Raw genomic sequence first — 23,640 nt, forward strand, 5'->3', positions numbered from 1 at the left:
CATTGCCATAAATGGACGTCACGTTGAGCACCTCCTATAAACAAGTGTTCAGATCTCAAAAAAGTATGAGTTGTAGGACCCATGCTTATTAGACTTTTTTCTTGTTTTGATGAATACAAGCAACTCCTAAAATATTAGATACTTTTTTCTTAGTACCCTGTATATAGCTTTCGTTCTTATAAACATGGAAATATATTATCAAAATGCGTAAATATAATTCCTTACAATGATAAAATATATAATACATTGATAACTACATAGTCTGATGGAATGACTATGTGATTGTTAAATTTTGGCGACACTAATCTAGAAGGAAACTCTAAATATAATTAGCCAATTAGTCGAAAATGTAAAATAAAAGATTGATGTAGAAACGCTGTATTTTGCAATATATATATTTCTTACATAATCTACAAAATCACTCCTCTAAGAACAAGAAAGTATGCAAAATTCTTTCCACCACATGGCAGAGAGGAACAAGTGTGGGGAATGTTCAAACTTCAAGGAAAACTTTACGAAACATTATACCGGATTTTAAACGACGTTTTTTCGACTGCGAGATTATCCCGCCTAGTTAAAATTCACGACAGAATTAGTTATGTTGTGAGATGATCCACAGGCTTAGCCATAGAATTACCAGACATTACATAAGTCCACATAATTATAACCGATCATTATACTGCATTCACAAACGCGAGAAAAGGAGACAAAGAAAAAATATATTATTTTAAATCAATGCTTTCTCGAAAATCTCATAAAAATATATAAGGAGACAATATGCTCAGAGAATCTGAGGGTCTACACCTGTGGAATAACGATTAGCTCGTATGACCGCGAAGCCAGGTGGCTCGGGGTCGAAATTTGGTAGAGGACAGTTACGTAGTTGAGGTTCTTTCGGAGTTTTCCCTCAACCCAGTATGAGTAACTGATGGGTAACTAAGAGTGCTCGACCTCCACTCACTTCATCGGCATTTTCACCTTCATCTTATTCAGACGTCAAATAACCTGAGATATGATACAGCGTCGAAAATAACACAATAAGAAAGTAGATACTGAGGACAAGTAACACGTTGTTAATCATCTCGTACAATAGTGTGCTTACGCATCTGTACTTTATTACTCAGTGGTATAAAATAACGGTTTTAGTTGCAAAATGTTAAAAAAAAAAAACAATTGCATGCATCAGAGTATTACATTTATTTCAGATGTCATCACACACATAATCATACAGCAACGCATATGATACTTGCAGATGGATCAGCTATAGAAGTGAATAGTCAAAACATAGCAATTCGTCAAGATTTTTTACAAAATATCTAAACTGTTGAGTTAGTATCAGGGCAGGCCGTACAAGCTGCGGATCAGCTCGATGAAATGGTCCATATGAAATCCCTTGTCACGAAGATTCTGTAGGAGTTCCTGGTACTCTGGCATGGCATTTAGAGTTGAAATTATGCTCTGGAATAAGAAGGAATTAGTTATTTCAAATATAGACTCAAAATACAGTCATAGTGATAGGTACACTTAGTGTGTAAAATGATTCGGGATTTCAGTCGTGAATTAAGAAGACGCACCTGGAATTCCGGAGATAGTATAGCTTCGTAAAGGGCCTTGAAGTCGGGGCATGTCTCCAGATACTCTTGGAAGACATCCTTCAAAGCGTCAACTGGAAGAATGGCGATGATATCATCAATCAGTCCATCGATTCCTACACCTCTGCGAGCGTGTCTTCGAGATGGTGGGACGAATGGTGGCAAGCCAATGATGGAGTGGATCTCGTTGATGTAGTACACGACATCGAGACCATGCTCCTTGAGGAAATTATAGAACTGCAACACAAAAGCAAGTCAAACTTATTCGACAAGATCAATAAGAAGTATCAGTGACATTCGTAGAGAGAGCATGAATATGTACTCACGTTAGCGAATTCAGGGAGTGCTTCAATGGTAGTCATAATTTTGTGGAAGTCATCAGACTGGAGATACGCCATTAGCTCTTGCACTTCGGCGTCGTTGGCGAGGTAGTCCATGGCGATGGCGAGGATCTGATCGGTGGGAATGAGTGCTAGATAGCCGTTTTGGTCATCTGGAAAATTGCGTGCCGCTGTTGAATAGATATAAATATATGAGTATTAGTACATACATATGACATCAATATTCCTTTCATAATCTCACCTACATAATTCTACAATCAATAAAGTTACCTCGAGAGAGTCCGAAGAGTGCCCTGATCAGTTCGATGAAGTGATCCACATCAACTCCTTTGTCACGAAGATTCTGTAGTAGTTCCTGGTACTCTGGCATGGCATTTAGAGTTGAGATAATACTCTAAAGCACAAGAGAATTAAATATTTATTTAAATACAAAATTCATAGTGGTGAAGTTATAACAATCAGGAATATTAGTTACAAACATTAAAGAGGTACCTGGAACTCGGGGGACCGTATAGCATCGTAAAGGGCCTTGAAGTCGGGGCTTGTCTCCAGTTTTTCCTGGAAGAGAGCCTTCAACTCGTCAACTGGAAGAATGGCGATGACATCATCAATCAGTCCATTGATTCCTACACCTTTGCGAGCGTGTCTTCGAGATGGTGGAACAAATGGTGGCAAGCCAATGATGGAGTGGATCTCGTTGATGTAGTCCACGACATCAAGACCATGCTCCTTGAGGAAATTATAGAACTGCAACGCAAAAACAATTCAACCTTATTCGACAAGATCAATAAGAATTATCAATCACATTCTTAGAGAGAGCTGAATATTGACTCACGTTAGCGAATTCGGGGAGTGCTTCAATGGTAGTGATAATTTTGTGGAAGGCGTCAGACTGGAGGTATGCCACTAGCTCTTGCACTTCGGCGTCGTTGGCGAGGTAGTCCATGGCGATGGCGAGGATCTGATCGGTGGGAATGAGGGCCAGGAAGTCGTTCAGATCATCTTGAAGGTTGCGTGCCGCTGTTGAATAGGTATAAATATATGAGTATTAGTACATACATATGACATCAATATTCCTTTCATAATCTCACCTACATAATTATACAATCAATAAAGTTACCTCGAGAGAGTCCGAAGAGTGCCCTGATCAGCTCGATGAAGTGATCCACATCAACTCCTTTGTTACGAAGATTCTGTAGTAGTTTCTGGTACTCCGGCATTGCGTTTAGAGTTGAGATTATGCTCTGGAATCAGAACGAATTAATTATTTCAAATATGGAATCAAAATACAATCATAGTCATAGCCCCACTTAGTGTTTTAAATGATTCGGGATTTTAGTCTATAATTTAGAAAACGCACCTGGAATTCCGGAGATCGTATAGCTTCGTAAAGGGCCTTGAAGTCGGGGCTTGTCTCCAGTTTCTCTTGGAAGAGAGCCTTCAACTCGTCAACTGGAAGAATGGCGATGACATCATCAATCAGTCCATTGATTCCTACACCTCTGCGAGTGTGTCTTCGAGATGGCGGGACAAATGGTGGCAAGCCAATGATGGAGTGGATCTCGTTGATGTAGTCTACGACATCGAGACCATGCTCCTTGAGGAAATTATAGAACTGCAACACAAAAACAAAAGCAAGTCAAACTTATTCGACAAGATCAATAAGAAGTATCAGTCACATTCGTAGAGAGAGCATGGATAGGTACTCACGTTAGCGAATTCAGGGAGTGCTTCAATGGTAGTCATAATTTTGTGGAAATCGTCAGACTGGAGATACGCCACTAGCTCTTGCACTTCGGCGTCGTTGGCGAGGTAGTCCATGGCGATGGCGAGGATCTGATCGGTGGGAATGAGTGCTAGGAAGTCGTTTAGGTCATCTTGCAGGTTACGTGCCGCTGTTGAATAGGTGTAAATACATGATTATTACTACAACATACAAAACAGCATTCCTTTCATAGTATTACTTACATAATGCTACAATCAATAAAGTTACCTCGAGAGAGGCCGAAGAGTGCCCTGATCAACTCGATGTAGTGGTCTATATCAACGCCCTTGTCTCGCAGTTTCTGTAGAAGATCTTGGTACTCTGGCATGGCGTTCAGAGTCTGCACAATGCTCTGCATGGAGAAACATTATGTTAGTGGTATGGCACAATCGTGGCAACATGTTAGTATATCTGCATATCTACACTATAAAATAGTAGACAATACTCTTATTAGTTATGTGTATGATTATGGCGACACATTTGTTTATATTTCAGTGCACACTACACAAGTGTTACCTGGAATTCAGGAGACCGTACAGCATCGTAGAAAGCTTTGAAATCTGGACTAGTTTCCAGTTTTTCTAGGAAGAGAGCCTTCAGATCGTCAATAGGAAGGATTGCAATGATGTCGTCTATGAGACCATCGACACCAACGCCTCTGCGAGCGTGCTTGCGTTGGGATGGTGGGACGTAGGGATCCCAACCAAGTACTGAGTGGAGTTGGTTGATATAACCTACGGCATCAAGGCCGTGGTCTTCCAAGAATTGCACGAACTGCAATAAAATGTAAAATCTTGCTTATTTTATATAAGTTATATAAGGACGAGGTTATTAGTAGGCCTTCCACACTAAAATAATTTAATTGGCATTTAGAATAGGCCTAAGTTATTCCAAATTTTGAAATTAAATGCATGCGGAATATGCTCACTTTCGGATATCCTGTGTGGATCTACTTGGACAAGATGGTGTTATACCTTTAAAAACGCTTAGACCTACATCAGACGGAAACTCCATGTATTAGCTTTGCAAACTAGAATAACAGTAATTTTTGCATACAAACTATTGACATGATGGATTAAACCTTACGATATATCAAATTTCTGCTGTTATATTATCGAAACCGATTTGTATCCTTTGTGTTTCTGGAACTGATTGAGATTTCAGAATTGTTTAATTCATACGAACATGTCATTTATGTATTTACTTAGTCCACACCTGTGGACTGACGGTCAGCACGTCTGGCCGTGAAACCAGGTGGCCCGGGTTCGAATCCCGGTCGGGACAAGTTACCTGGTTGAGGTTTTTTCCGGGGTTTTCCCTCAACCCAATATGAGCAAATGCTGGGTAACTTTCGGTGCTGGACCCCTCGGACTCATTTCACCGGCAATATCACCTTCATCTCATTCAGACGCTAAATAACCTGAGATGTTGATACAGCGTCGTAAAATAACCTAATAAAATAAAATGTATTTACTTTGTTTTTTAATGACGCCATAGATTACCTGATATTTGTCTTAGGGTTGGGGAAAACCATGTGAAAACACAACCACATAATCAGACCCAGCAAAAATTGAATTTACTTCTGAGCACAAGTCTAGTTGAGCGTGTAAACTCTCTAACGGCTGAGCTACGCCGGTGACACTACGTCGTCAAAAACCGGTATGATAGAACTGATGATGTACTGTATCATCTTATATACCTACAGTAAAATTCTGGTTCTAGTACACTTTTATGTGAGAATATCAAATAGAATGAGGCATATATGTACAAATGTATATATATATATATATATATATATATATATATATATATATATATATATATATATGCAATATTACACTTACGTTCCTGAATTCCTGGAGTCCTTCAACTGTTAAAACAATCTTGTGGAATTCTTCTCCTTGCAAATAAACCACAGCCTCTTGTACTTCAGCATCGTTAGCCAGGTAGTCCATAACAATGGCGGTTATTTCGTCCACGGGCACAAGGGCCAGGAAGTCGTTGAGGTCATCCTGGAGGTTGCGGGTGGGGAGGGACTTGCCTGGAAGTATATTTAAAGTGCGTTTAATTATAATTATATATCTCTTAGAAACTACTCTGAAGTAAAGAGGTTTTGAGATCAGAGCAACATTTCCAATGGTCCATAAAAACTTACCAAATGTAACTCCCAACACTGTCAAAATCACAATCGGAAGCTTCATCTGCAAATAAATAAATGGCCATCATTACTACCTTTTATTTTTCTTTATATTCACTGGTAGAGAAAAGGAAGAGTTCTCTCGTCAAGAGGTGTATTTATTTCTTTGTCAATTACTTTATTAAAATAATTTCTACCCTTCCTACGTGTTTGGTAAATATACGAGGGAGAATTAAAATGTAACCTTAATAAATTGTTTTGTTAATTGAATATGTACCGTAAGACTACAAACACTTCATCAGTTTTCAACATGATATAACAGGAGCGCTAGCATTGAACGTACTGGGGAGTATGTCGAAAACTGGTGAAGTGTTTGTGGTCTTACTTTACATATTCAAGTAATAAAACAATTATTAATGAATGTTACTTTTTACTCTCCCTCGTAGGCCTACATATTTAATTAATTCGTATTTAGTCAACCTTGTAACTAAAATATATACAATGAGAGTAATTAGATGTAGAGTAGATTAGTGAATTGAGAAATCGTTGCATTTACTGCTTACGGGATCATAATAATCTGTGTATACTTAATCGGTACCCTATTTCATTCTATGAGCTTACAGGGAAAAATTATTTCTGTCATCTGTTAAATTTCAAAGAGTGGAAATTTTCAAGTTATTCTACATCAGATGTAATCGGCATGATATTTGCAAGTAAGTTTATGAATTACACATTCAGCGATATGTGAGAAATAATTTCCTAAATAATTGAATTTTGATGCAAAGCTTATAATTTCATTTCATCGTTGTTAGGACATTTGAAATTTTTCCAACGCTAGTTTTAAATGATATAGGGTAAACTGTATAGTGATTGACCACTTAAGCTAATGAATAATAAAACAATGAAATAGCGGAAAACAGTGGTAACTTATTGACAGAATTTTAAAGGCATTGGGTCAAGTGAAGATTCAGAAACAAATCAAAATCAATAAACAAAAGAAAAAAGAAAATTTTAATGCAAAGATAAATTAAATAAACACAACAAGTCCACTTTTACAGTTATTGACCGTCTACTGCACAGTTATTGACCACATGCTTATTAGTGATTGACCGTCTACTGCACAGTTATTGAATACTCATTTATTAGTGATTGAACAACACATTTTCACAATTTTCACTTTTTTCTTGTCTGTTTCGTTTCTCTTCTTCTGATCTTTCTCATTAAGAACTATTCGCCACCGGCGTAGCTCTGTCGGCAAAGGTGTTTGCCTGCCGATCCGAAGTTTCGTTCGGGCGCGGGTTCAATTCCAGCTTGGGCTGATTACCTGGTTGGGTTTTTCCGAGGTTTTGCCCAACCGTAAGGCAAATTTCAGGTAATCTATGACGAATCCTCGGCCTCATCTCGCCAAATACCATCTCGCTACCATCAATCCCATCGACGCTAAATAACCTCATAGTTGATACAGTGTCGTTAAATAACCAAGTTAAAAAAATAAGAAAAGAACTCTTCTCGCTGCCTTTTCTTTCATTTCTTATTCGCTTCCTTTCTTCTCTTGCCTCTTCTTCCATTTTTCTCTTTTGTGCCTTATCAGAAGCAAGTGTGTGTCATTTCTCTGATGTTATTACAAATGGCTTCACCCAGCACTGGACGAGGACCAAAGAACACTTTTCATTCAACGGGATATTTGCTTCTGGACGCTAAGGTTGCTTTTAGGACACCAAACTTCTTGGCAGCTTCATTTAAATCAAATCCACTGTGGACAGGTTCTGTAGCGTTTCGTAAAGCTTCCCCTGTATAATGCACTTTACCTGGCTTAGGCATTATAATATAGTATCAGTCCTGTAAAAATCCCCATCATTTAACCGATAACATATATAGAATTGGAGCAAATTGGTCATTATTCTAACAAATAATTTATGAACGACCAATCACTGTAGTTTGCGGCCATTCACTTTATAGTGATTGACCACGGGGCATTTTTATGTCATATAAAAACTTTTACAAAATAATATTCTGTGGCGGAAACCTTATACCTTTTCTCACACTGTGAGTGTAAAAACGAGCACCAGAATTTATGTATCCTTTGCAGAATAAATAAATTATTGCGTGCATTATTCTTAGCAATTTCTCTAGTTACTTACACTTGTTTAGGTTCAGTTGCATTTCCAATCGATTTCAGTCCTCTCAGACAACAGACACTAACTCAGTGGGATGAACAGCGACAACTAACCACAAATAAGGGTTGCTACTAGAGGTATATGCAGCAAAAAGTGAAATCGCGATCGTGGTTTATTCACAATATACTTGAAAAAAGGAAGCGGTCAATCACCGTATACTGGTCAATAACTACCTAGTTTACCCTATAATTTCTCCATTTGATAGCTGTATTAACTGGGAATGTGCTTTATACCGGCTTCAATTTTTGATATTATAAATAGGCAAGTGAAAGAAATACTTCCCCTATATAAGTGCTTGAATGCACATAATGAGAGCTCCATGCTTTCCTGGCCTCAGCACTAGAATGACTTATTACTGTGGTCAGCTCTCCCCTGTGTAAGATTCAGTAAGCCTACTCAATTCGATAAGAAACTGAGTGAAGCTCAGTTTCGAATTTGAATTCTTGGCAACAAGGAAATATCATCGACACTGGAGATTGAAGCCAGAACCTTACAGTCTGTAACCAGTTGCTCTGCTGATTAAGTTATTCTGCCGCATAATATAAACAATTTTAATATCTATATTTCTATACTGTTGGCAGACTATATTATTTTAAGTTTTACATACATCATTTTATAAACTTTTATATTTTCGCATGGAATTATTTTGACAGAAAGCAAATATTTATTGACTGTCATGAAGGCATATAAATTTATTATAAATTTAATATTTTCCGTTATTCTGCAATGAATACTTGTGAGTAGAAGTAACTTAATGCATCCCTGATGAACAACATCTTTATATAATTTGAACTGGTAGTGGAGATTACGGGAAAATGTCTGAATGGATTTTAATGAATGATCCCTCACTTTGAAGGTTGGAATACAAAAATGTTCGGAAAAATATTGGTTTTCAGTGAAATGTCAAATTTCCTATGTAATTGTCCTATTTTCCAAAATCCATCTGTCGTCAGTTTTGAGAAGTAATGGCTTTTCAGAATGACACAAAACACACACACTACAATAAACATTATCACACGAAGATCATGACCTGCAGGATTGCTTACATATTGTGACAGCGACGTGAGATTCGAACTCACGACCAGCGTCCCGCAAGAGAGAAGATCGCGCGAAGCACTTTGGGATGGCGCGCGGCGGAGAGGGGAAAGGGCCAACGCGGCGAGAGAGTGGAGAGAGAGTGCGCGCGCATCTGGTGCTGGTAGAGAGGAGAGGGCTCTGGATTTTTCTGGAGTGCCATCTCTAGAGACGCGTGGAACTTTCGAGGCTACGTCGCTGTGGTTATAAATTACGGTCGCGAAGGAACGACAGCAGTTTTCAATTGATTAGTCAGCCAGTCAGTGAGAAAGCCAGAGCAAGCAAGCCAGTCAAACAAACCGGAAGTCGACTCGAGTGTGCGTCCGCATCTGCGTCAGCATCCGAAGGCCTGAGTTCGAGTGCAGTGGACCGCAGTTGGAGGGACCTGAGTTCGAGTGCAGTGGACCGCAGTTGGAGGGACCCGAGTTCGAGTACAGTGAACTGTCTCTGAATGTCTGTGGTTCGAGATACTGTGAACTCGAGTGACTGAGATAGAAGAACTGTGAACTGAGAACTGATAGTTCTGATTTGTAAATAGTGCTTTGTAAATATTAGTTAAGATTAACAGTTCATTGTTGTTCGTACTAGTCCAAGTAAATTGTCATTGTCGTCGGTGGAGTTTTATAACGAATATTGTGTTGAGTGAAAATCCAATTGTTGACGAGAGCGGTTAAGGCGAATTGTAGAAAGGAATTATTGTTGTGACGAATAAATTACATTGTTGTTACTAATAAAATTCACAATATTTAGAGCTTAGATTTTCCGACATCGTAACGCCAATATGTCGATCTCCATTTGTGTACGTTTTAAAACGTGTCTATATTGAGTATTAAAAACTTCAAAACTTAGGCCTACTACAAAGAATTTACAGGCCTGATTCTGTGGTGTTTAATTTTCTGAGTTCAGATGTGTGTTGGATATTAAAACCTACAAAACTAAGAAACTTTCATAACATTATTATCATTAAAATGAAATAGTATTATTATAATTGATGTTATGATACGAGTATTTGCCAGTAATGATACATATTGATGGTATGGATACAGTGGCGGCCGAAGGCCATTCTGTCAAGTGGGGCACAACCTTAATGATGAACCCTGAAAATTAAAAACATATAAAACCAATTTATGTGCACTAACCTTTCTAATTCTTGTAGATGAGCTCCATTTTTCGGTTCTTTCTGCAAGAAAAACCCCTATAACTCTATTGTTGAAGTTCGGAATAGGATGTACCATCTCTCCCTCAATTGAAAGCACTGCTACCCCCAGAGGAAAGTTAAATGGAATTCTAAGTGTAATTCACAGAAATGCGCTGATTCTCACTCGTTCGTACTCACAGATCACGGAACTGCCTGCCTTCTTACTACCGCAGCACTAGACTTGGGGAAACTCAGTTGAAAACTGTAGTGTGCACTGAAGGCGGCAAAACGCCCGCCAAGGTTCTCTATTGTCAGTGACAAAGCTTTTTGAGAACTGCCAACTCCATGTATTGTAATGTAAACTTTCTTTTTTGGTTACGATGGAAGCATAAAAGTTTACAGGGAGCATTAACAACGTAACTGTGACAATTGAATATCTATATATACATATACACGTGATTTACACAATGAGTCGAGCTTCTAAATTAGTAAACTTACATTTAACCAGTGGCGGTTCCTCGGGGGAGGGAAGGGAGGAACGTCCTCCTCACATTTTCTTCTTTTGAAAGTAAATACCAAATAAAATATGTGCCTTGAAATTCGAGGAAGATTCGATAATTTTTAAGTTCACACCTATAAGAAAAACTCGGTTGATCGAGTTTTAAACGACGCGTGCACATGTGCTGTAAAAAACTGTGAGAAAGATGCGAGATTGTCTGTGTGGAGGAAAGGCACTCCATTCCTCCTCTACTGCAGTTAACACACACAGACAACAGCGCACTAGCGGCTAGAGAAAGAAGCAGAGTTTTAAAGCAAGTAAATGAACGGAGAGGGAGGAGATCCTTCTCTGAATCAGTCATGGGCGGGAAATAGAAACCGACTGGTCGTGCAGCAAGCTCGCTACCGCTGCCATCTAACGGTGCTGCATTCAACCAGACTATAACACATCTAGGAGGAGACAACAAAAACAGTTTTAACGCAACGCTATGAAAGACACCATGTAAAGTTTCTTTAAAATTATAAATAAAAATATATTATTCATTGCACTTTATATAGGCTACTATTCATGGTTTGAAACTTTCATGAATATTTGAAAGTTAAAGTCGGGTTTATGTAAAACAAAGAGGAAGTAGTTCTACGTAGTTGGCCCCTGAAATTTACTTCTATTCATTGTTTACTAGACAGGGCAACAGCCAAGTTGTCAGTTTTGTACAAATATATTTGAAACTGAAAGCAGGTACTCCAAACTACATCATTTTTAACATAAAAAATTAATCGGCCACCCGCAGCTTTGAACAATAATGATAGTATGACTTTACAAGAACTAACATTCTTCAAAAGTATGAGATACTGAACTTGTAAAATGTACATGTGGCAACACAGACCACGTGGGTGGGTGCAGTGTTCTCGCTTTCCTCAGATCATTTCCCATTCCCATTTCCGTAAAACGGTTCCGGTTACGAGTTAGTAGCTAGTCTCTTCCAACACGTGTGATGCTGTAGTGTGCTCGAAAAATGCTGCGAGGTTGTGAATTTCCTTGTAATTGTTAATTTGCGCAATTATTCCACAATGAATGGAAGTGAAAACATAATATATTTTGGACAATTTAGGAAACTCAGTTTACAAGAACAGATTATTGCTATACAGAAGGGAAGGCCAACCCCAACACTACCTAGTCTTACATGTATGCATGTAGTCTAATTTGTAGCATGTTTCACTCAAGAAGGTGTCATTTCGTGTTGTTAACTTCTTTCCTCCTCTTAAGAAATATGCAGGAGCCGCCACTGCATTTAACGTTTTTCATGTCAAGTTCACTTGTAAAATGTCATCTGCTATTCAGCAAGTATTAAGACCCCTAAAAATGGCACGCAGCTAATTGGACTGTTCCTAAACTAAAGAGGCTTGGTGGACACGGCAAATACAGTGCCCAAAGCACACGGTCTGAGGCAAAGAGCTCCGCCTTCCTACAACTCACACCCTCATCCCTTCCTCGTCCATCGCTGGGCACGAGAAGAGAGAGCCCATTTTATTACCTGTTCAGAAAACTTGGGTTTCGTAGACTACTACACATTCTGAAAACATTAGTAGCAATGAAAATGTGACACTCTTTAAGTTATTATTTCATAATGCAATTAAATTGTATTATAATATAGTCATAACACGATAATAAAAATCACTGGGAGGGCACGTGCCCATGTGCCCCTTAATAAAAGCCGCCCCTGTATGGATATAATGACGATAAAAAATTGAAAACTTGTGGGGTTGTATAAGTGCGCGTAGAGAATATCTTAAATTAGACCTTCATTTCTATAATTTACTGAGTAACGGATAAACAGTATATATAAAACTGAAAACCACAAAACTTACGTATGATAACAATATTGTTATTAAAAATAAGTTCTTAATCAAATGGTGTGAGTCTTTTCAGATATTTAATAACGGTGCGGTGCAGATTCTTTAATTTTCCTGGGATGTAGTGCAGTACTATAGAACAAGCATTAGTAATCGAGTCATACTTCTATTTCAGCTGCGTATTTAAACTACATCAAAATTAATATCATATTCCGTTCCTTTAATCGATTAGCTCTGTGATCGCTTCCAAGCGTAACATTTTGTTATAGGGAGAATAGCAGGGCCATGATGACTTATTATACGGAGTGATTTATATAGAACTGACACATTTCTTTCATTGATTGTTTCAAAACGAATTGTGCTAGCGACAACTTATTATACCTAAAATATAGAGGAATTTTGGGAGATTATTTACCTCTATAGCAAATATCCGGCGTTGTCAAATCCGGAGATCTCGGTGGCCACAGGTTCCTGGAAATTATTCGGTCGTCACATAACCGGATAAATGGAACCATGCTTCATCTGTGAACCATGTGATGGACAATATGGAAGCATTTTGCACAATGAACGTCTGAAACCAACAGCAGAATGTTCTGGAGTTTCGATTCCTTGTCACTAGATGCGCAGATGTTTATGTTTTATTCCTATTGTTGGCAGCTGTTTTCGACATTTTGTGTCAACGTGAAAATGCAGTACACATTAAATCAACGACTCTAGCCCACACCTGTGGAGTAACGGTCAGCGCGTCTGGCTGCGAAACCAGGTGGCCCGGGTTCGAATCCCGGTCGGGACAAGTTACCTGGTTGAGGTTTTTTCCGGGGTTTTCCCTCAAGCCAATATGAGCAAATGCTGGGTAACTTTCGGTGCTGGACCCCGGACTCATTTCACCGGCATTATCACCTTCATATCATTCAGACGCTAAATAACCTAGATGTTGATACAGCGTCGTAAAATAACCCAATAAAAATCAACGACTCTTCCTTGTGAAGCATTACTGGATTACGAATTCAATTACAGCTACTCAAAGGGCATACCAGAGAGAATTTGGTGTTCGCAATCCTCCCAAAAGAAACACAATACTGGGACTGGTAAACAAATTGGAAACAACTGGATCTCTGGTGATTGAAAAGGGCAATCATCGTTCATCTAGGCTTCCCACGGTTGTTGTTGATTTAAGAGCACGACTGGAGCAGTCACCCAAAAAATCATTAAGATGTTTGTCGCAGGAGACAGGGTACACCTACTCAATGTGTCAGAGAGCCTAAAGCCATATAGGGTTACGGTTGTCCATCAGCTACAGGAACCAGATAAGGATAAAAGATTGAATTATTGTCGTTGGTTTCAGACGTTCATTGTGCAACATCCTGCCATATTGTCCATCACATGGTTCACAGATGAAGCATGGTTCCATTTATCCGGTTATGTGACGACCGAATAATTTCCAGGAACCTGTGGCCACCGAGATCTCCGGATTTGACAACGCCGGACATTTGCTATAGAGGTAAATAATCTCCAAAATTCCTCTACATTGAAGTATAATAAGTTGTCGCTAGCACAATTCGTTTTGAAACAATTAATGAAAGAAATGTGTCAGTTCTATATAAATCACTCTGTATTTCCCGCAATTAGCACCGACTGCAACACGGAGACTGCTAATAATTTACAATGAACAATTTTATTTATGACTCTGCTAAAACATTTACCTTATTTTCCGTATCTCAGAAATAGATTCCTCACAACAGCCTATACTGCTGAACACACACAAATAATTCTCCGATCTTCCGAAACTAATAAATCAATACGAGCTTTGGCCAATTATACGTCATTGATTCATCTTATAATTTACATGGCCAAAATGATGTCCAGCATTGACAGGTACCTACGAGTAATACACTCCAAAGAAAATTATGAAATATTGTTGTTAACAATTTTTATGCTATTTCCAGGACAAATATAGGCAAACGAAGAAACGTGTGATTTATAGATTTAATTTTCGTTGATCATTTTGGGTTAGTTCAACGACGATACAATAAAATTATTTCAGAGCAAATTGAGGGTGTTTTTGTCTCCGAAGATGGTGAACTTCTAAAATGCCGTTATTTTTTGCATGGCAGACTAGGGAGAACAAAGTAAGCCCTAAATACGATCTGATGATTTATCGCCATCCCTTTAATTATGGAAGTTATAGCTCACAATTGGGCCGTTAAAAGCAGACGAGATGTAAGTGAAAAATGGGTAATGATGGTTAAGTAAACATTCTGTAAAATACAGCGCAAAGTAGCAATTAATTTTCAATTTATTTAAACTATTAGTAGTCAGTGGATAGTACGAAGGACATTAATTTGCTACTTTCCGCTGTATTTTACAGAATTTTTACTTTAAACCTCATAACCCAATTTTGACTTACTCCACTTCTGCTCTCAACGGCTCAATTATTGCAACACAGTGCCCATGTCAGCAAATTAAGCTGACTAAAATGATTTTACTTCAGTTTGTATCATTCCCGATTGCTGTTTGTAACCATTTATCACACATTCATTAGTCACACAAATTAATCCAGCAATATTTAGTAGACCAGTATTGCCCGGAGGAAGAGCAAAGTTTACAATTTCGAAGGGAAAACCAAAAGGTATTACTTAGTGATAAAATAAGAGGTTAATAATAAGATCTTGTAATCTCCCGATCACTTCAGCAAGATGTTTTAGCAGGACTATTTCACTCCTACTACGTCATACTACTTTTGACCAATAAAACGGTACGAAAGGACGTATTTCGACCAATCATGGCTGCTTATCGCACAATTTTATCGCGTCCCTAGCATTTGTTTAATTTTATCGCGTCCCTAGCATTTGTTTAATTTTATCGCGTCCCTAGCATTTGTTTCATTGTTTGCCAACATTTGAAACTGCACTGGTCTGGACGTCAAAAATATATATACAATTACAAACCACTCCAGTCGATGCACAGCAGTTTCAAATATGACTCGCATTGGCATTCAAGAACAAGAATTAATAAAAATCACTGATCATACCTATCCATCTTCTGAAATCCGATTTACAAATAAATGAAGAGCACCATTCGTAAATACTGAATAGGTTGAATACATCATGTAGGCCTAAATCAACGAGTTCCACTTCTATTACGCACACGTCCAATATAACATCAATTGAACCACCAACCACATTCAAATTTGAAAATTGTACATTTAATAATTATTCCTTTTAAAATTATTCATTCTGAAATCCTGAATAAGTTGAATACACCATGTAGGCCTAAATCAACTAGTTCCACTTCTATTACGCACACGTCCAATATAATATCAATTGAACCACCAACCACATTCAAATTTGAAAATTGTACATTCAATAATTATTCCTTTTAAAATTATTCATGTTTATTTTTTATGTCGTCGTCGTTAATTAAAACTTTTCTAACACTTGTGTATATTAGTTAGGTTATGTTATAGCTTCTGCTATATGATATTATGGGTAGTCACGTATCAGAGATTGTTTAATATTAAGATTTATTGAAAATCATCTGTCAAGTGACGTTGATTACTGGGATTCGGATAATTGAAGTGGAATGTAACTGTCTTAATAAAAATGAAACTGAATCAACAAAGCTTTCTTGACTAGTAACCGTCTACAGAGTTCAATGAAGATTCCATAGTTGGCACAACTGCCATCTAGCGTAATGGTGCAATAATACATTTGAAGACAGGTTTATTTTCGTAAGTCAATTAATATTTTATTGTATTGGAGTACTTTGTTACTTATAATCTTTATATACTTTCTTCTAATCGTGTAATAGTCAATTAAATCCCACTCGAGTTTTGATTTTCTCTAGATAAATCAAAACCTCTCGTGAGAATACTGTTGATAAATAGTGATACGGATCTCAAACTTTCAAGGCAGTTCATCGAATTATTACGTTATTTTGAATGTTACATCATCATTGTTATGAAGCAAACAACTTTCAAAATGTCTGGTATTCTTTCTGAAATTATATCTAAAAAACTTTTATTTAAAGTTCTAATGAACTTAGCTTGCAGCATTTGCTACCCAAGCCAGCAGTTATTATATATTTCGAAACTATTATGCGACGTAGGAGTACCCCTGTTCAGTTTTAAATTGTAATGTCTTAGTACAAGAAAATCGTAAATTTCAATTATTGCAAAAAATAAACATAAAAAAGTAGACAGCTGCTTTCTATGTACGTGAGAGTTTAAATTCCCTTGACTATGGGAGCAGACTTGCAAACGTGTATTGAATTAAAATTTATTAATTGTGATAATGTTAATGGTGAATATTGTTACTACTTTGAAATTTAATATGAAAAAATTAGCACTATAGAGCTAATGGAACAACTTCCTTTTCGGAACATCTTAAATGGATTTAGTGTACGCTTGTATAAAAACTTTACAATCCACATAATTTGTAACTTGTTACCGCGTATTAAAATAAGCTAATTTGGTTTCTTCTACAAAGTACAGAGAAAGTATTAGAATGCCGATATATTAATATTAATTTCCAGTGGCGGCTCGTGGGTATTGAATTAAGGGGGGCTGCATACAAAAATAAACCAAGCAACTTACTTTACTTAAAGATTAGATCCATGCGCCTTATCTTGTAAGTTGTGTTTAAATGAGACAGGCTCATGTCAGTAGATTTACTGGCATTTAAAAGAATCCGGCACACCGGCGACGCTGATATAACCCCTGCAGTTGCGAGTGTCGTTAAATAAACCATAATTTAATTCTTTATATGCAGATTTCAACCTTAGAAATATCTAACTGGCGATGTTGTAGTTGGTTGTATAATATATGATACATCAATAAATGAAAAAAATAACTGAGCCAGAAATTGAATTCAGGATCTTCAAGAGCACGCACCAGGGCGCTTGCCTCATTTATTGTGATGATGTTAGATGCTTCAGATTCCATTATGGTTTGAAAACATTCTAGCAATGGCTCCTTCTCATGAACAACATTTACTGTTCTTATTTTAAATCCATCTTGTTGCCCCAGCTGATGGAATTGTCTTTGAAACACATTAATCTAATACAGACTGTGTGGAGATCGAGAGAAGAAAGCAGGGATACTGGATAAATGAGCAAAAAATATGCGAGCCTTTGTAGGGTAAACTGTACAGTGATTGACCACTTAAGCTAATGAATAATAAAACAATGAAATAGCGGAAAACAGTGGTAACTTATTGAGAGAATTTTAAAGGCATTGGGTCAAGTGAAGATTCAGAAACAAATCAAAATCAATAAACAAAAGAAAAAATAAAATTTTAATGCAAAGATAAATTAAATAAACACAACAAGTCCACTTTTACAGTTATTGACCGTCTACTGCACAGTTATTGACCACACGCTTATTAGTGATTGACCGTCTACTGCACAGTTATTGAATACTCATTTATTAGTGATTGAACAACACATTTTCACAATTTTCACTTTTTTCTTGTCTGTTTCGTTTCTCTTCTTCTGATCTTTTTCATTAAGAACTATTCGCCACCGGCGTAGCTCTGTCGGCAAAGGTGTTTGCCTGCCGATCCGAAGTTTCGTTCGGGCGCGGGTTCAATTCCCGCTTGGGCTGATTACCTAGTTGGGTTTTTCCGAGGTTTTGCCCAACCGTAAGGCAAATTTCAGGTAATCTATGACGAATCCTCGGCCTCATCTCGCCAAATACCATCTCGCTATCATCAATCCCATCGACGCTAAATAACCTCGTAGTTGATACAGTGTCGTTAAATAACCAAGTTAAAAAAATAAGAAAAGAACTCTTCTCGCTGCCTTTTCTTTCATTTCTTATTCGCTTCCTTTCTTCTCTTGCCTCTTCTTCCATTTTTCTCTTTTGTGCCTTATCAGAAGCAAGTGTGTGTCATTTCTCTGATGTTATTACAAATGGCTTCACCCAGCACTGGACGAGGACCAAAGAACACTTTTCCTTCAACGGGATATTTGTTTCTGGACGCTAAGGTTGCTTTTAGGACACCAAACTTCTTGGCAGCTTCATTTAAATCAAATCCACTGTGGACAGGTTCTGTAGCGTTTCGTAAAGCTTCCCCTGTATAATGCACTTTACCTGGCTTAGGCATTATAATATAGTATCAGTCCTGTAAAAATCCCCATCATTTAACCGATAACATATATAGAATTGAAGCACATTGGTCATTATTCTAACAAATAATTTATGAACGACCAATCACTGTAGTTTGCGGACATACACTTTATAGTGATTGACCACGGGGCATTTTTATGTCATATAAAAACTTTTACAAAATAATATTCTGTGGACGGAGACCTTATACCTTTTCTCACAGTGTGAGTGTAAAAAAGAGCACCAGAATTTATGTATCCTTTGCAGAATAAATAAATTATTGCGTGCATTATTCTTAGCAATTTCTCTAGTTACTTACACCTGTTTAGGTTCAGTTGCATTTCCAATCGATTTCAGTCCTCTCAGACAACAGACACTAACTCAGTGGGATGAACAGCGACAACTAACCACAAATAAGGGTTGTTACTAGAGGTATATCCAGCAAAAAGTGAAATCACGATCGTGGTTTATTCACAATATACTTGAAAAAAGGAAGCGGTCAATCACCGTATACTGGTCAATAACTACCTAGTTTACCCTATTTTGTTTAGCGGCTCTTTCCATTATGAGATTCAATTGATGGGCACTTAATTTCACATTTCTCCTGAATTGTTAAGGCACTGAACTGAATAGGCTGTAAATATTGTACAGAATTAAACATTGTTGCACTTGTTATACTCACAACATTAAAGAAAATGTATTTAAAACTGCGCGCTACTGACAAACTGCTGCAAATTTTGCAGCGCCTAGAAACTCTGGATTCTAGGTAAGGGGCAGCAGGGAGGAGGGGTAAAACTACAGTGCATGAGGGTTAAGTTGGCGTGATTTCTACTATCCTTGTCTGCGGTCCTTGTCTATCGACTGTCAACAGATGTAAGGGGGGAAAGATTTTCTTTTGTAGAATTCTTGGAATTCCCTTCCCTCCTTCTCCCTTGGCCCTTCTAGAACACACTTTTGCAAATCCAATTAGTGGGTCTCTCAGTGGCGTCTTGGCGTTGTTCGAGTTCATTTATTTAGTAGTGTTTAGTGAATAGTGAAGTAAGTGTGTGTCTCGTTGTGTCAATTTAATATAATATAATATAATATACAATAATTCACAATTTAAACAAAATGTTTTCGGAATTGCATGGTTTCCCTGTTATCTTAAACATTGTAATGTGTGTTGTGCTCTTGTTTTTAATAATCATGGTAGGCAATATGGGAAAACGTGGGAAAGCCTTGAAGTCGGACAGTATGAACATGGTTATTAATGTACACAAATTCTTTACTGAAGAATATGAGGCACTGAAACGCGGAAAGCAAACAATATCTGTGTCGAGTGTTATCGAAAGAACTGCTGCAGCGACAGGTATATCGTCTCGTAGTGTTAGCAGGATTTTAAAAAAACAAAGGGAGGCACTAGAAAGTGGAAGTGTTCTGCGAACTCCAGGAAAGAAACGCCCAAACAGGACCCCTCAGAAAACTGCAATTGACTCATTTTCTGCCGCCGCTATAAGACGAGTAATTTATTCTTTGTATCGGACTGATTTTTTGCCTAGTTTGAAGGATATAAATGACGCATTAATTAAGGAAAGCTTATTCACTGGAAGCATATGAAGTTTGAGAGAAATTCTTAAAAAAATGAAATTTAGGTATGTTAAAAATACTCAAGGCAGAAAATTTTTAATGGAAAGGTCAGATGTTATTTTAAAGAGATTTAAATTCTTAAGAAAAATGAAAGAATTACGCGCCACTGGACGCGCCGTTGTTTATCTAGACGAAACTTGGGTTAATGTGAACCATACGAAAAGCAAAGTTTGGAAAAGCGATGATCACGAAATTGACTTCCCACTTCAAACCCCAATAGGAAAAGGTCAACGGTTTATTATTTTACACGCCGGATGTTCGACAGGTTTCATTCCAAACGCGCTTCTAACTTTCAAATCTAAATCAACTAAAGACTACCACGAGGAGATGGACAGCACTGTATTTAAGAACTGGTTCATTAATCAATTATTACCAAACATTCCTCTCAATAGCATCATTGTAATGGACAATGCCCCCTATCATTCAACAGAACTCAATAAGGCACCAATTTCATCAACACCGAAATCTGAAATGCAGTCCTGGCTTCGTAACAATAACATTGAATTTGATTTACGATCCACGAAACCTGTATTATATGAACTTGTAAAAACTAAAAAAGATAATTTCAAAACATACGAAATCGACCAAATTGCGACAATGCACTCCCATACTGTAGTGAGACAGCCACCATACCATTGTGATTTAAACGCGATCGAATTAATATGGGGGCAGGTTAAAAATGACGTTGCGAAGCGTAATATTTCGTTCAAAAGTAAAGATGTGAAATTGTTGTTTGAGAGCGCTCTTGCAAAAGTGACGGAAGATAATTGGAGAAAGGCCTGTGAACACGTGGAAAAAGTCGAACAATTTTATTGGGAGAAGGACGGACTAGTAGACGAAATTAGCGATCGATTCGTAATAAATTTGGATGACACGGACACGGACGAGGAACTTTCTGGCGGAGAGGAGTCAGAATTTGAAGAGGAAGAGAGTGCCGCCGCTGCTAACTCCTGGTCGCTGGAAGGAGTGTCGACCATACCGCCGTTACCATAAATGAGGGTAGAGAGAGATGGTGAGTATTCTTTCTCTTTCTAAAAGGGACTAGACAAGTAAATCCTCATGGACTGTAATGCGCAAAGCATCCGAGACAAGACTGGCAGCTCCAGGGGAGGAAGTGGCTTCACCCTATAGTCCTTATCTCTGGTTTCGCTCTGGCAGCACCAGGGGAGGAAGTGACTTCACTAACGATTGCGTGCATATCATTGAGAGCGAAACTTTTTAAAAAATTCGAGCCGCTAAATAGAGACTGTATAATAAATGTTTTTCACAACATAAAACAAGTCAAGAGCCACAAATGTCTGGGGGTGCTGCAGCTCCGCAGCCCCTCTTCGAAAGCCGCCCCTGTTAATTTCCATGTTGTGTATAGAGCCATAAAGTTAATTCCTGGCATGCTGTTATCAAGCAAATTGTGTTCACCTGTCTGAAAATTATAAATGTTTCTCACCTTGACTAATGCTCCTCTGATGCTCGTCAGAAGGAATACCAGTTGATGTCTTAACGGAGCTGATCGGCTTTCTTATATACTCCACGATTTAGAGATTAGATAGGCTACATTTTTTCAATTCGATGTGTTGCCGACTGCTTTTTCTCCTCAGCCTTACAAAGTCCAAGTATTCAGATAGTAAGCCTACATCGGATTACATAATCCTCTATCAAGTTTTAATCAGCCTTATAGACGTAAACTATGATAGAAGCATCACATGACTCTTTAAAGAGGGTTATACCACAGTCTACTATATACAGTGCTAGAGGGTGCTAGAAACAATGGACTGTGACGGTACTATTTTGCATTGCCAGTAATGAGGCAATAAGGGAGTATAAGGGTACAGTACATCAGTTATTCATAGATTTCAAAAAGACATATGACTCGGTTAAGAGGGAAGTATTATATGATATTCTTATTGAATTTGGTATTCCCAAGAAACTAGTTCGATTAATTAAAATGTGTCTCAGTGAAACAAACAGCAGAGTCCGTATAGGTCAGTTTCTATCTGATGCTTTTCCAATTCACTGCAGGCTAAAGCAGGGAGATGCACTATCACCTTTACTTTTTAACTTCGCTCTAGAATATGCCGTTAGGAAAGTTCAGGATAACAGGCAGGGTTTGGAATTGAACGGGTTACATCAGCTTCTTGTCTATGCGGATGACTTGAATATGTTAGGAGAAAATCCACAAACGATCAGGGAAAACACGGAAATTTTACTTGAAGCAAGTAAAGCGATCGGTTTGGAAGTAAATCCCGAAAAGACAAACTATATGATTATGTCTCGTGACCAGAATATTGTACGAAATGGAAATATAAAAATTGAAGATTTATCCTTCGAAGAGGTGGAAAAATTCAAATATCTTGGAGCAACAGTAACAAATATAAATGAGACTCGGGAGGAAATTAAACGCAGAATAAATATGGGAAATGCGTGTTATTATTCGGTTGAGAAGCTCTTATCATCCAGTCTGCTGTCCAAAAATCTGAAAGTTAGAATTTATACAACAGTTATATTACCGGTTCTTCTGTATGGTTGTGAAACTTGGACTTTCACTCTGAGAGAGGAACATAGGTTGAGGGTGTTTGAGAATAAGGTGCTTAGGAAAATATTTGGGGCTAAGCGGGATGAAGTTACAGGAGAATGGAGAAAGTTACACAACACAGAACTGCACGCATTGTATTCTTCACCTGACATAATTAGGAACATTAAATCCAGACGTTTGAGATGGGCAGGGCATGTAGCACGTATCGGCGAATCCAGAAATGCATATAGAGTGTTAGTTGGGAGACCGGAGGGAAAAAGACCTTTAGGGAGGCCGAGACGTAGATGGGAGGATAATATTAAAATGGATTTGAGGGAGGTGGGGTATGATGATAGAGACTGGATTAATCTTGCACAGGATAGGGACCGCTGGCGGGCTTATGTGAGGGCGGCAATGAACCTTCGGGTTCCTTAAAAGCCATTTGTAAGTAAGTAAGTAATGAGGCGATATTACCGATCCTAGTGGTGAGGAACTATCTAATGTTTGCATATTTACTACGTATTGAGCTAAGCGACTGTTTATACTAGACTATGGTTCTACTCTCTCCTTTCTTCACAATGTTAGGAGCCTGCGCTGACTGAGTGTTGAGACCTCCATTCTGTCACACAAGCGGCCCGGGTTCGAGTCCCGGTCAGGTCTGAGATTTTTCAAGGACGCTGTTGAGGTTTATCTCGGGTTTCTCCCACTTTTCCCCATATTAGTGATCTACATCCTCCTGTCACTTTTTCTACATTTCGTTATAATTCCATAGCATTCTGCGATCGCCGGTTGACGACACAAGGAGGGGCAGACCAGGGTACGA

At 38.1% G+C, this 23,640-nt stretch overlaps 2 protein-coding genes across 3 annotated transcripts in view; one reads left to right on the top strand and one right to left on the bottom strand.

The window, feature by feature from the left end:
* LOC138715496 (dnaJ homolog subfamily B member 9-like) overlaps positions 1 to 23,640 on the top strand; it is a 284,349-nt gene that overhangs the window by 183,763 nt on the left and 76,946 nt on the right. The window lies entirely within an intron of this gene.
* On the bottom strand, positions 1,179 to 21,865 carry LOC138715494 (uncharacterized). Of its 2 annotated transcripts, none has more exons than XM_069848466.1 (14): positions 21,753 to 21,865; positions 5,854 to 5,899; positions 5,543 to 5,739; positions 4,215 to 4,472; positions 3,927 to 4,050; positions 3,644 to 3,828; positions 3,294 to 3,548; positions 3,054 to 3,177; positions 2,769 to 2,953; positions 2,426 to 2,680; positions 2,204 to 2,327; positions 1,919 to 2,085; positions 1,575 to 1,829; positions 1,179 to 1,458 (listed from the first exon to the last, which is right to left on the bottom strand). In XM_069848466.1, the coding sequence occupies exons 2-14, from the start codon at positions 5,897 to 5,899 to the stop codon at positions 1,336 to 1,338; spliced, it is 2,298 nt and encodes a 765-aa protein (XP_069704567.1). In that variant the 5' UTR covers positions 21,753 to 21,865; the 3' UTR covers positions 1,179 to 1,335. The 2 variants fall into 2 exon arrangements, with proteins under 2 accessions (XP_069704567.1, XP_069704566.1); XM_069848465.1 differs by having other exon boundaries at positions 1,919 to 2,103.

This window comes from Periplaneta americana, chromosome 15, assembly GCF_040183065.1.
Source record: "Periplaneta americana isolate PAMFEO1 chromosome 15, P.americana_PAMFEO1_priV1, whole genome shotgun sequence".
NCBI lineage: Eukaryota > Metazoa > Arthropoda > Insecta > Blattodea > Blattidae > Periplaneta > Periplaneta americana.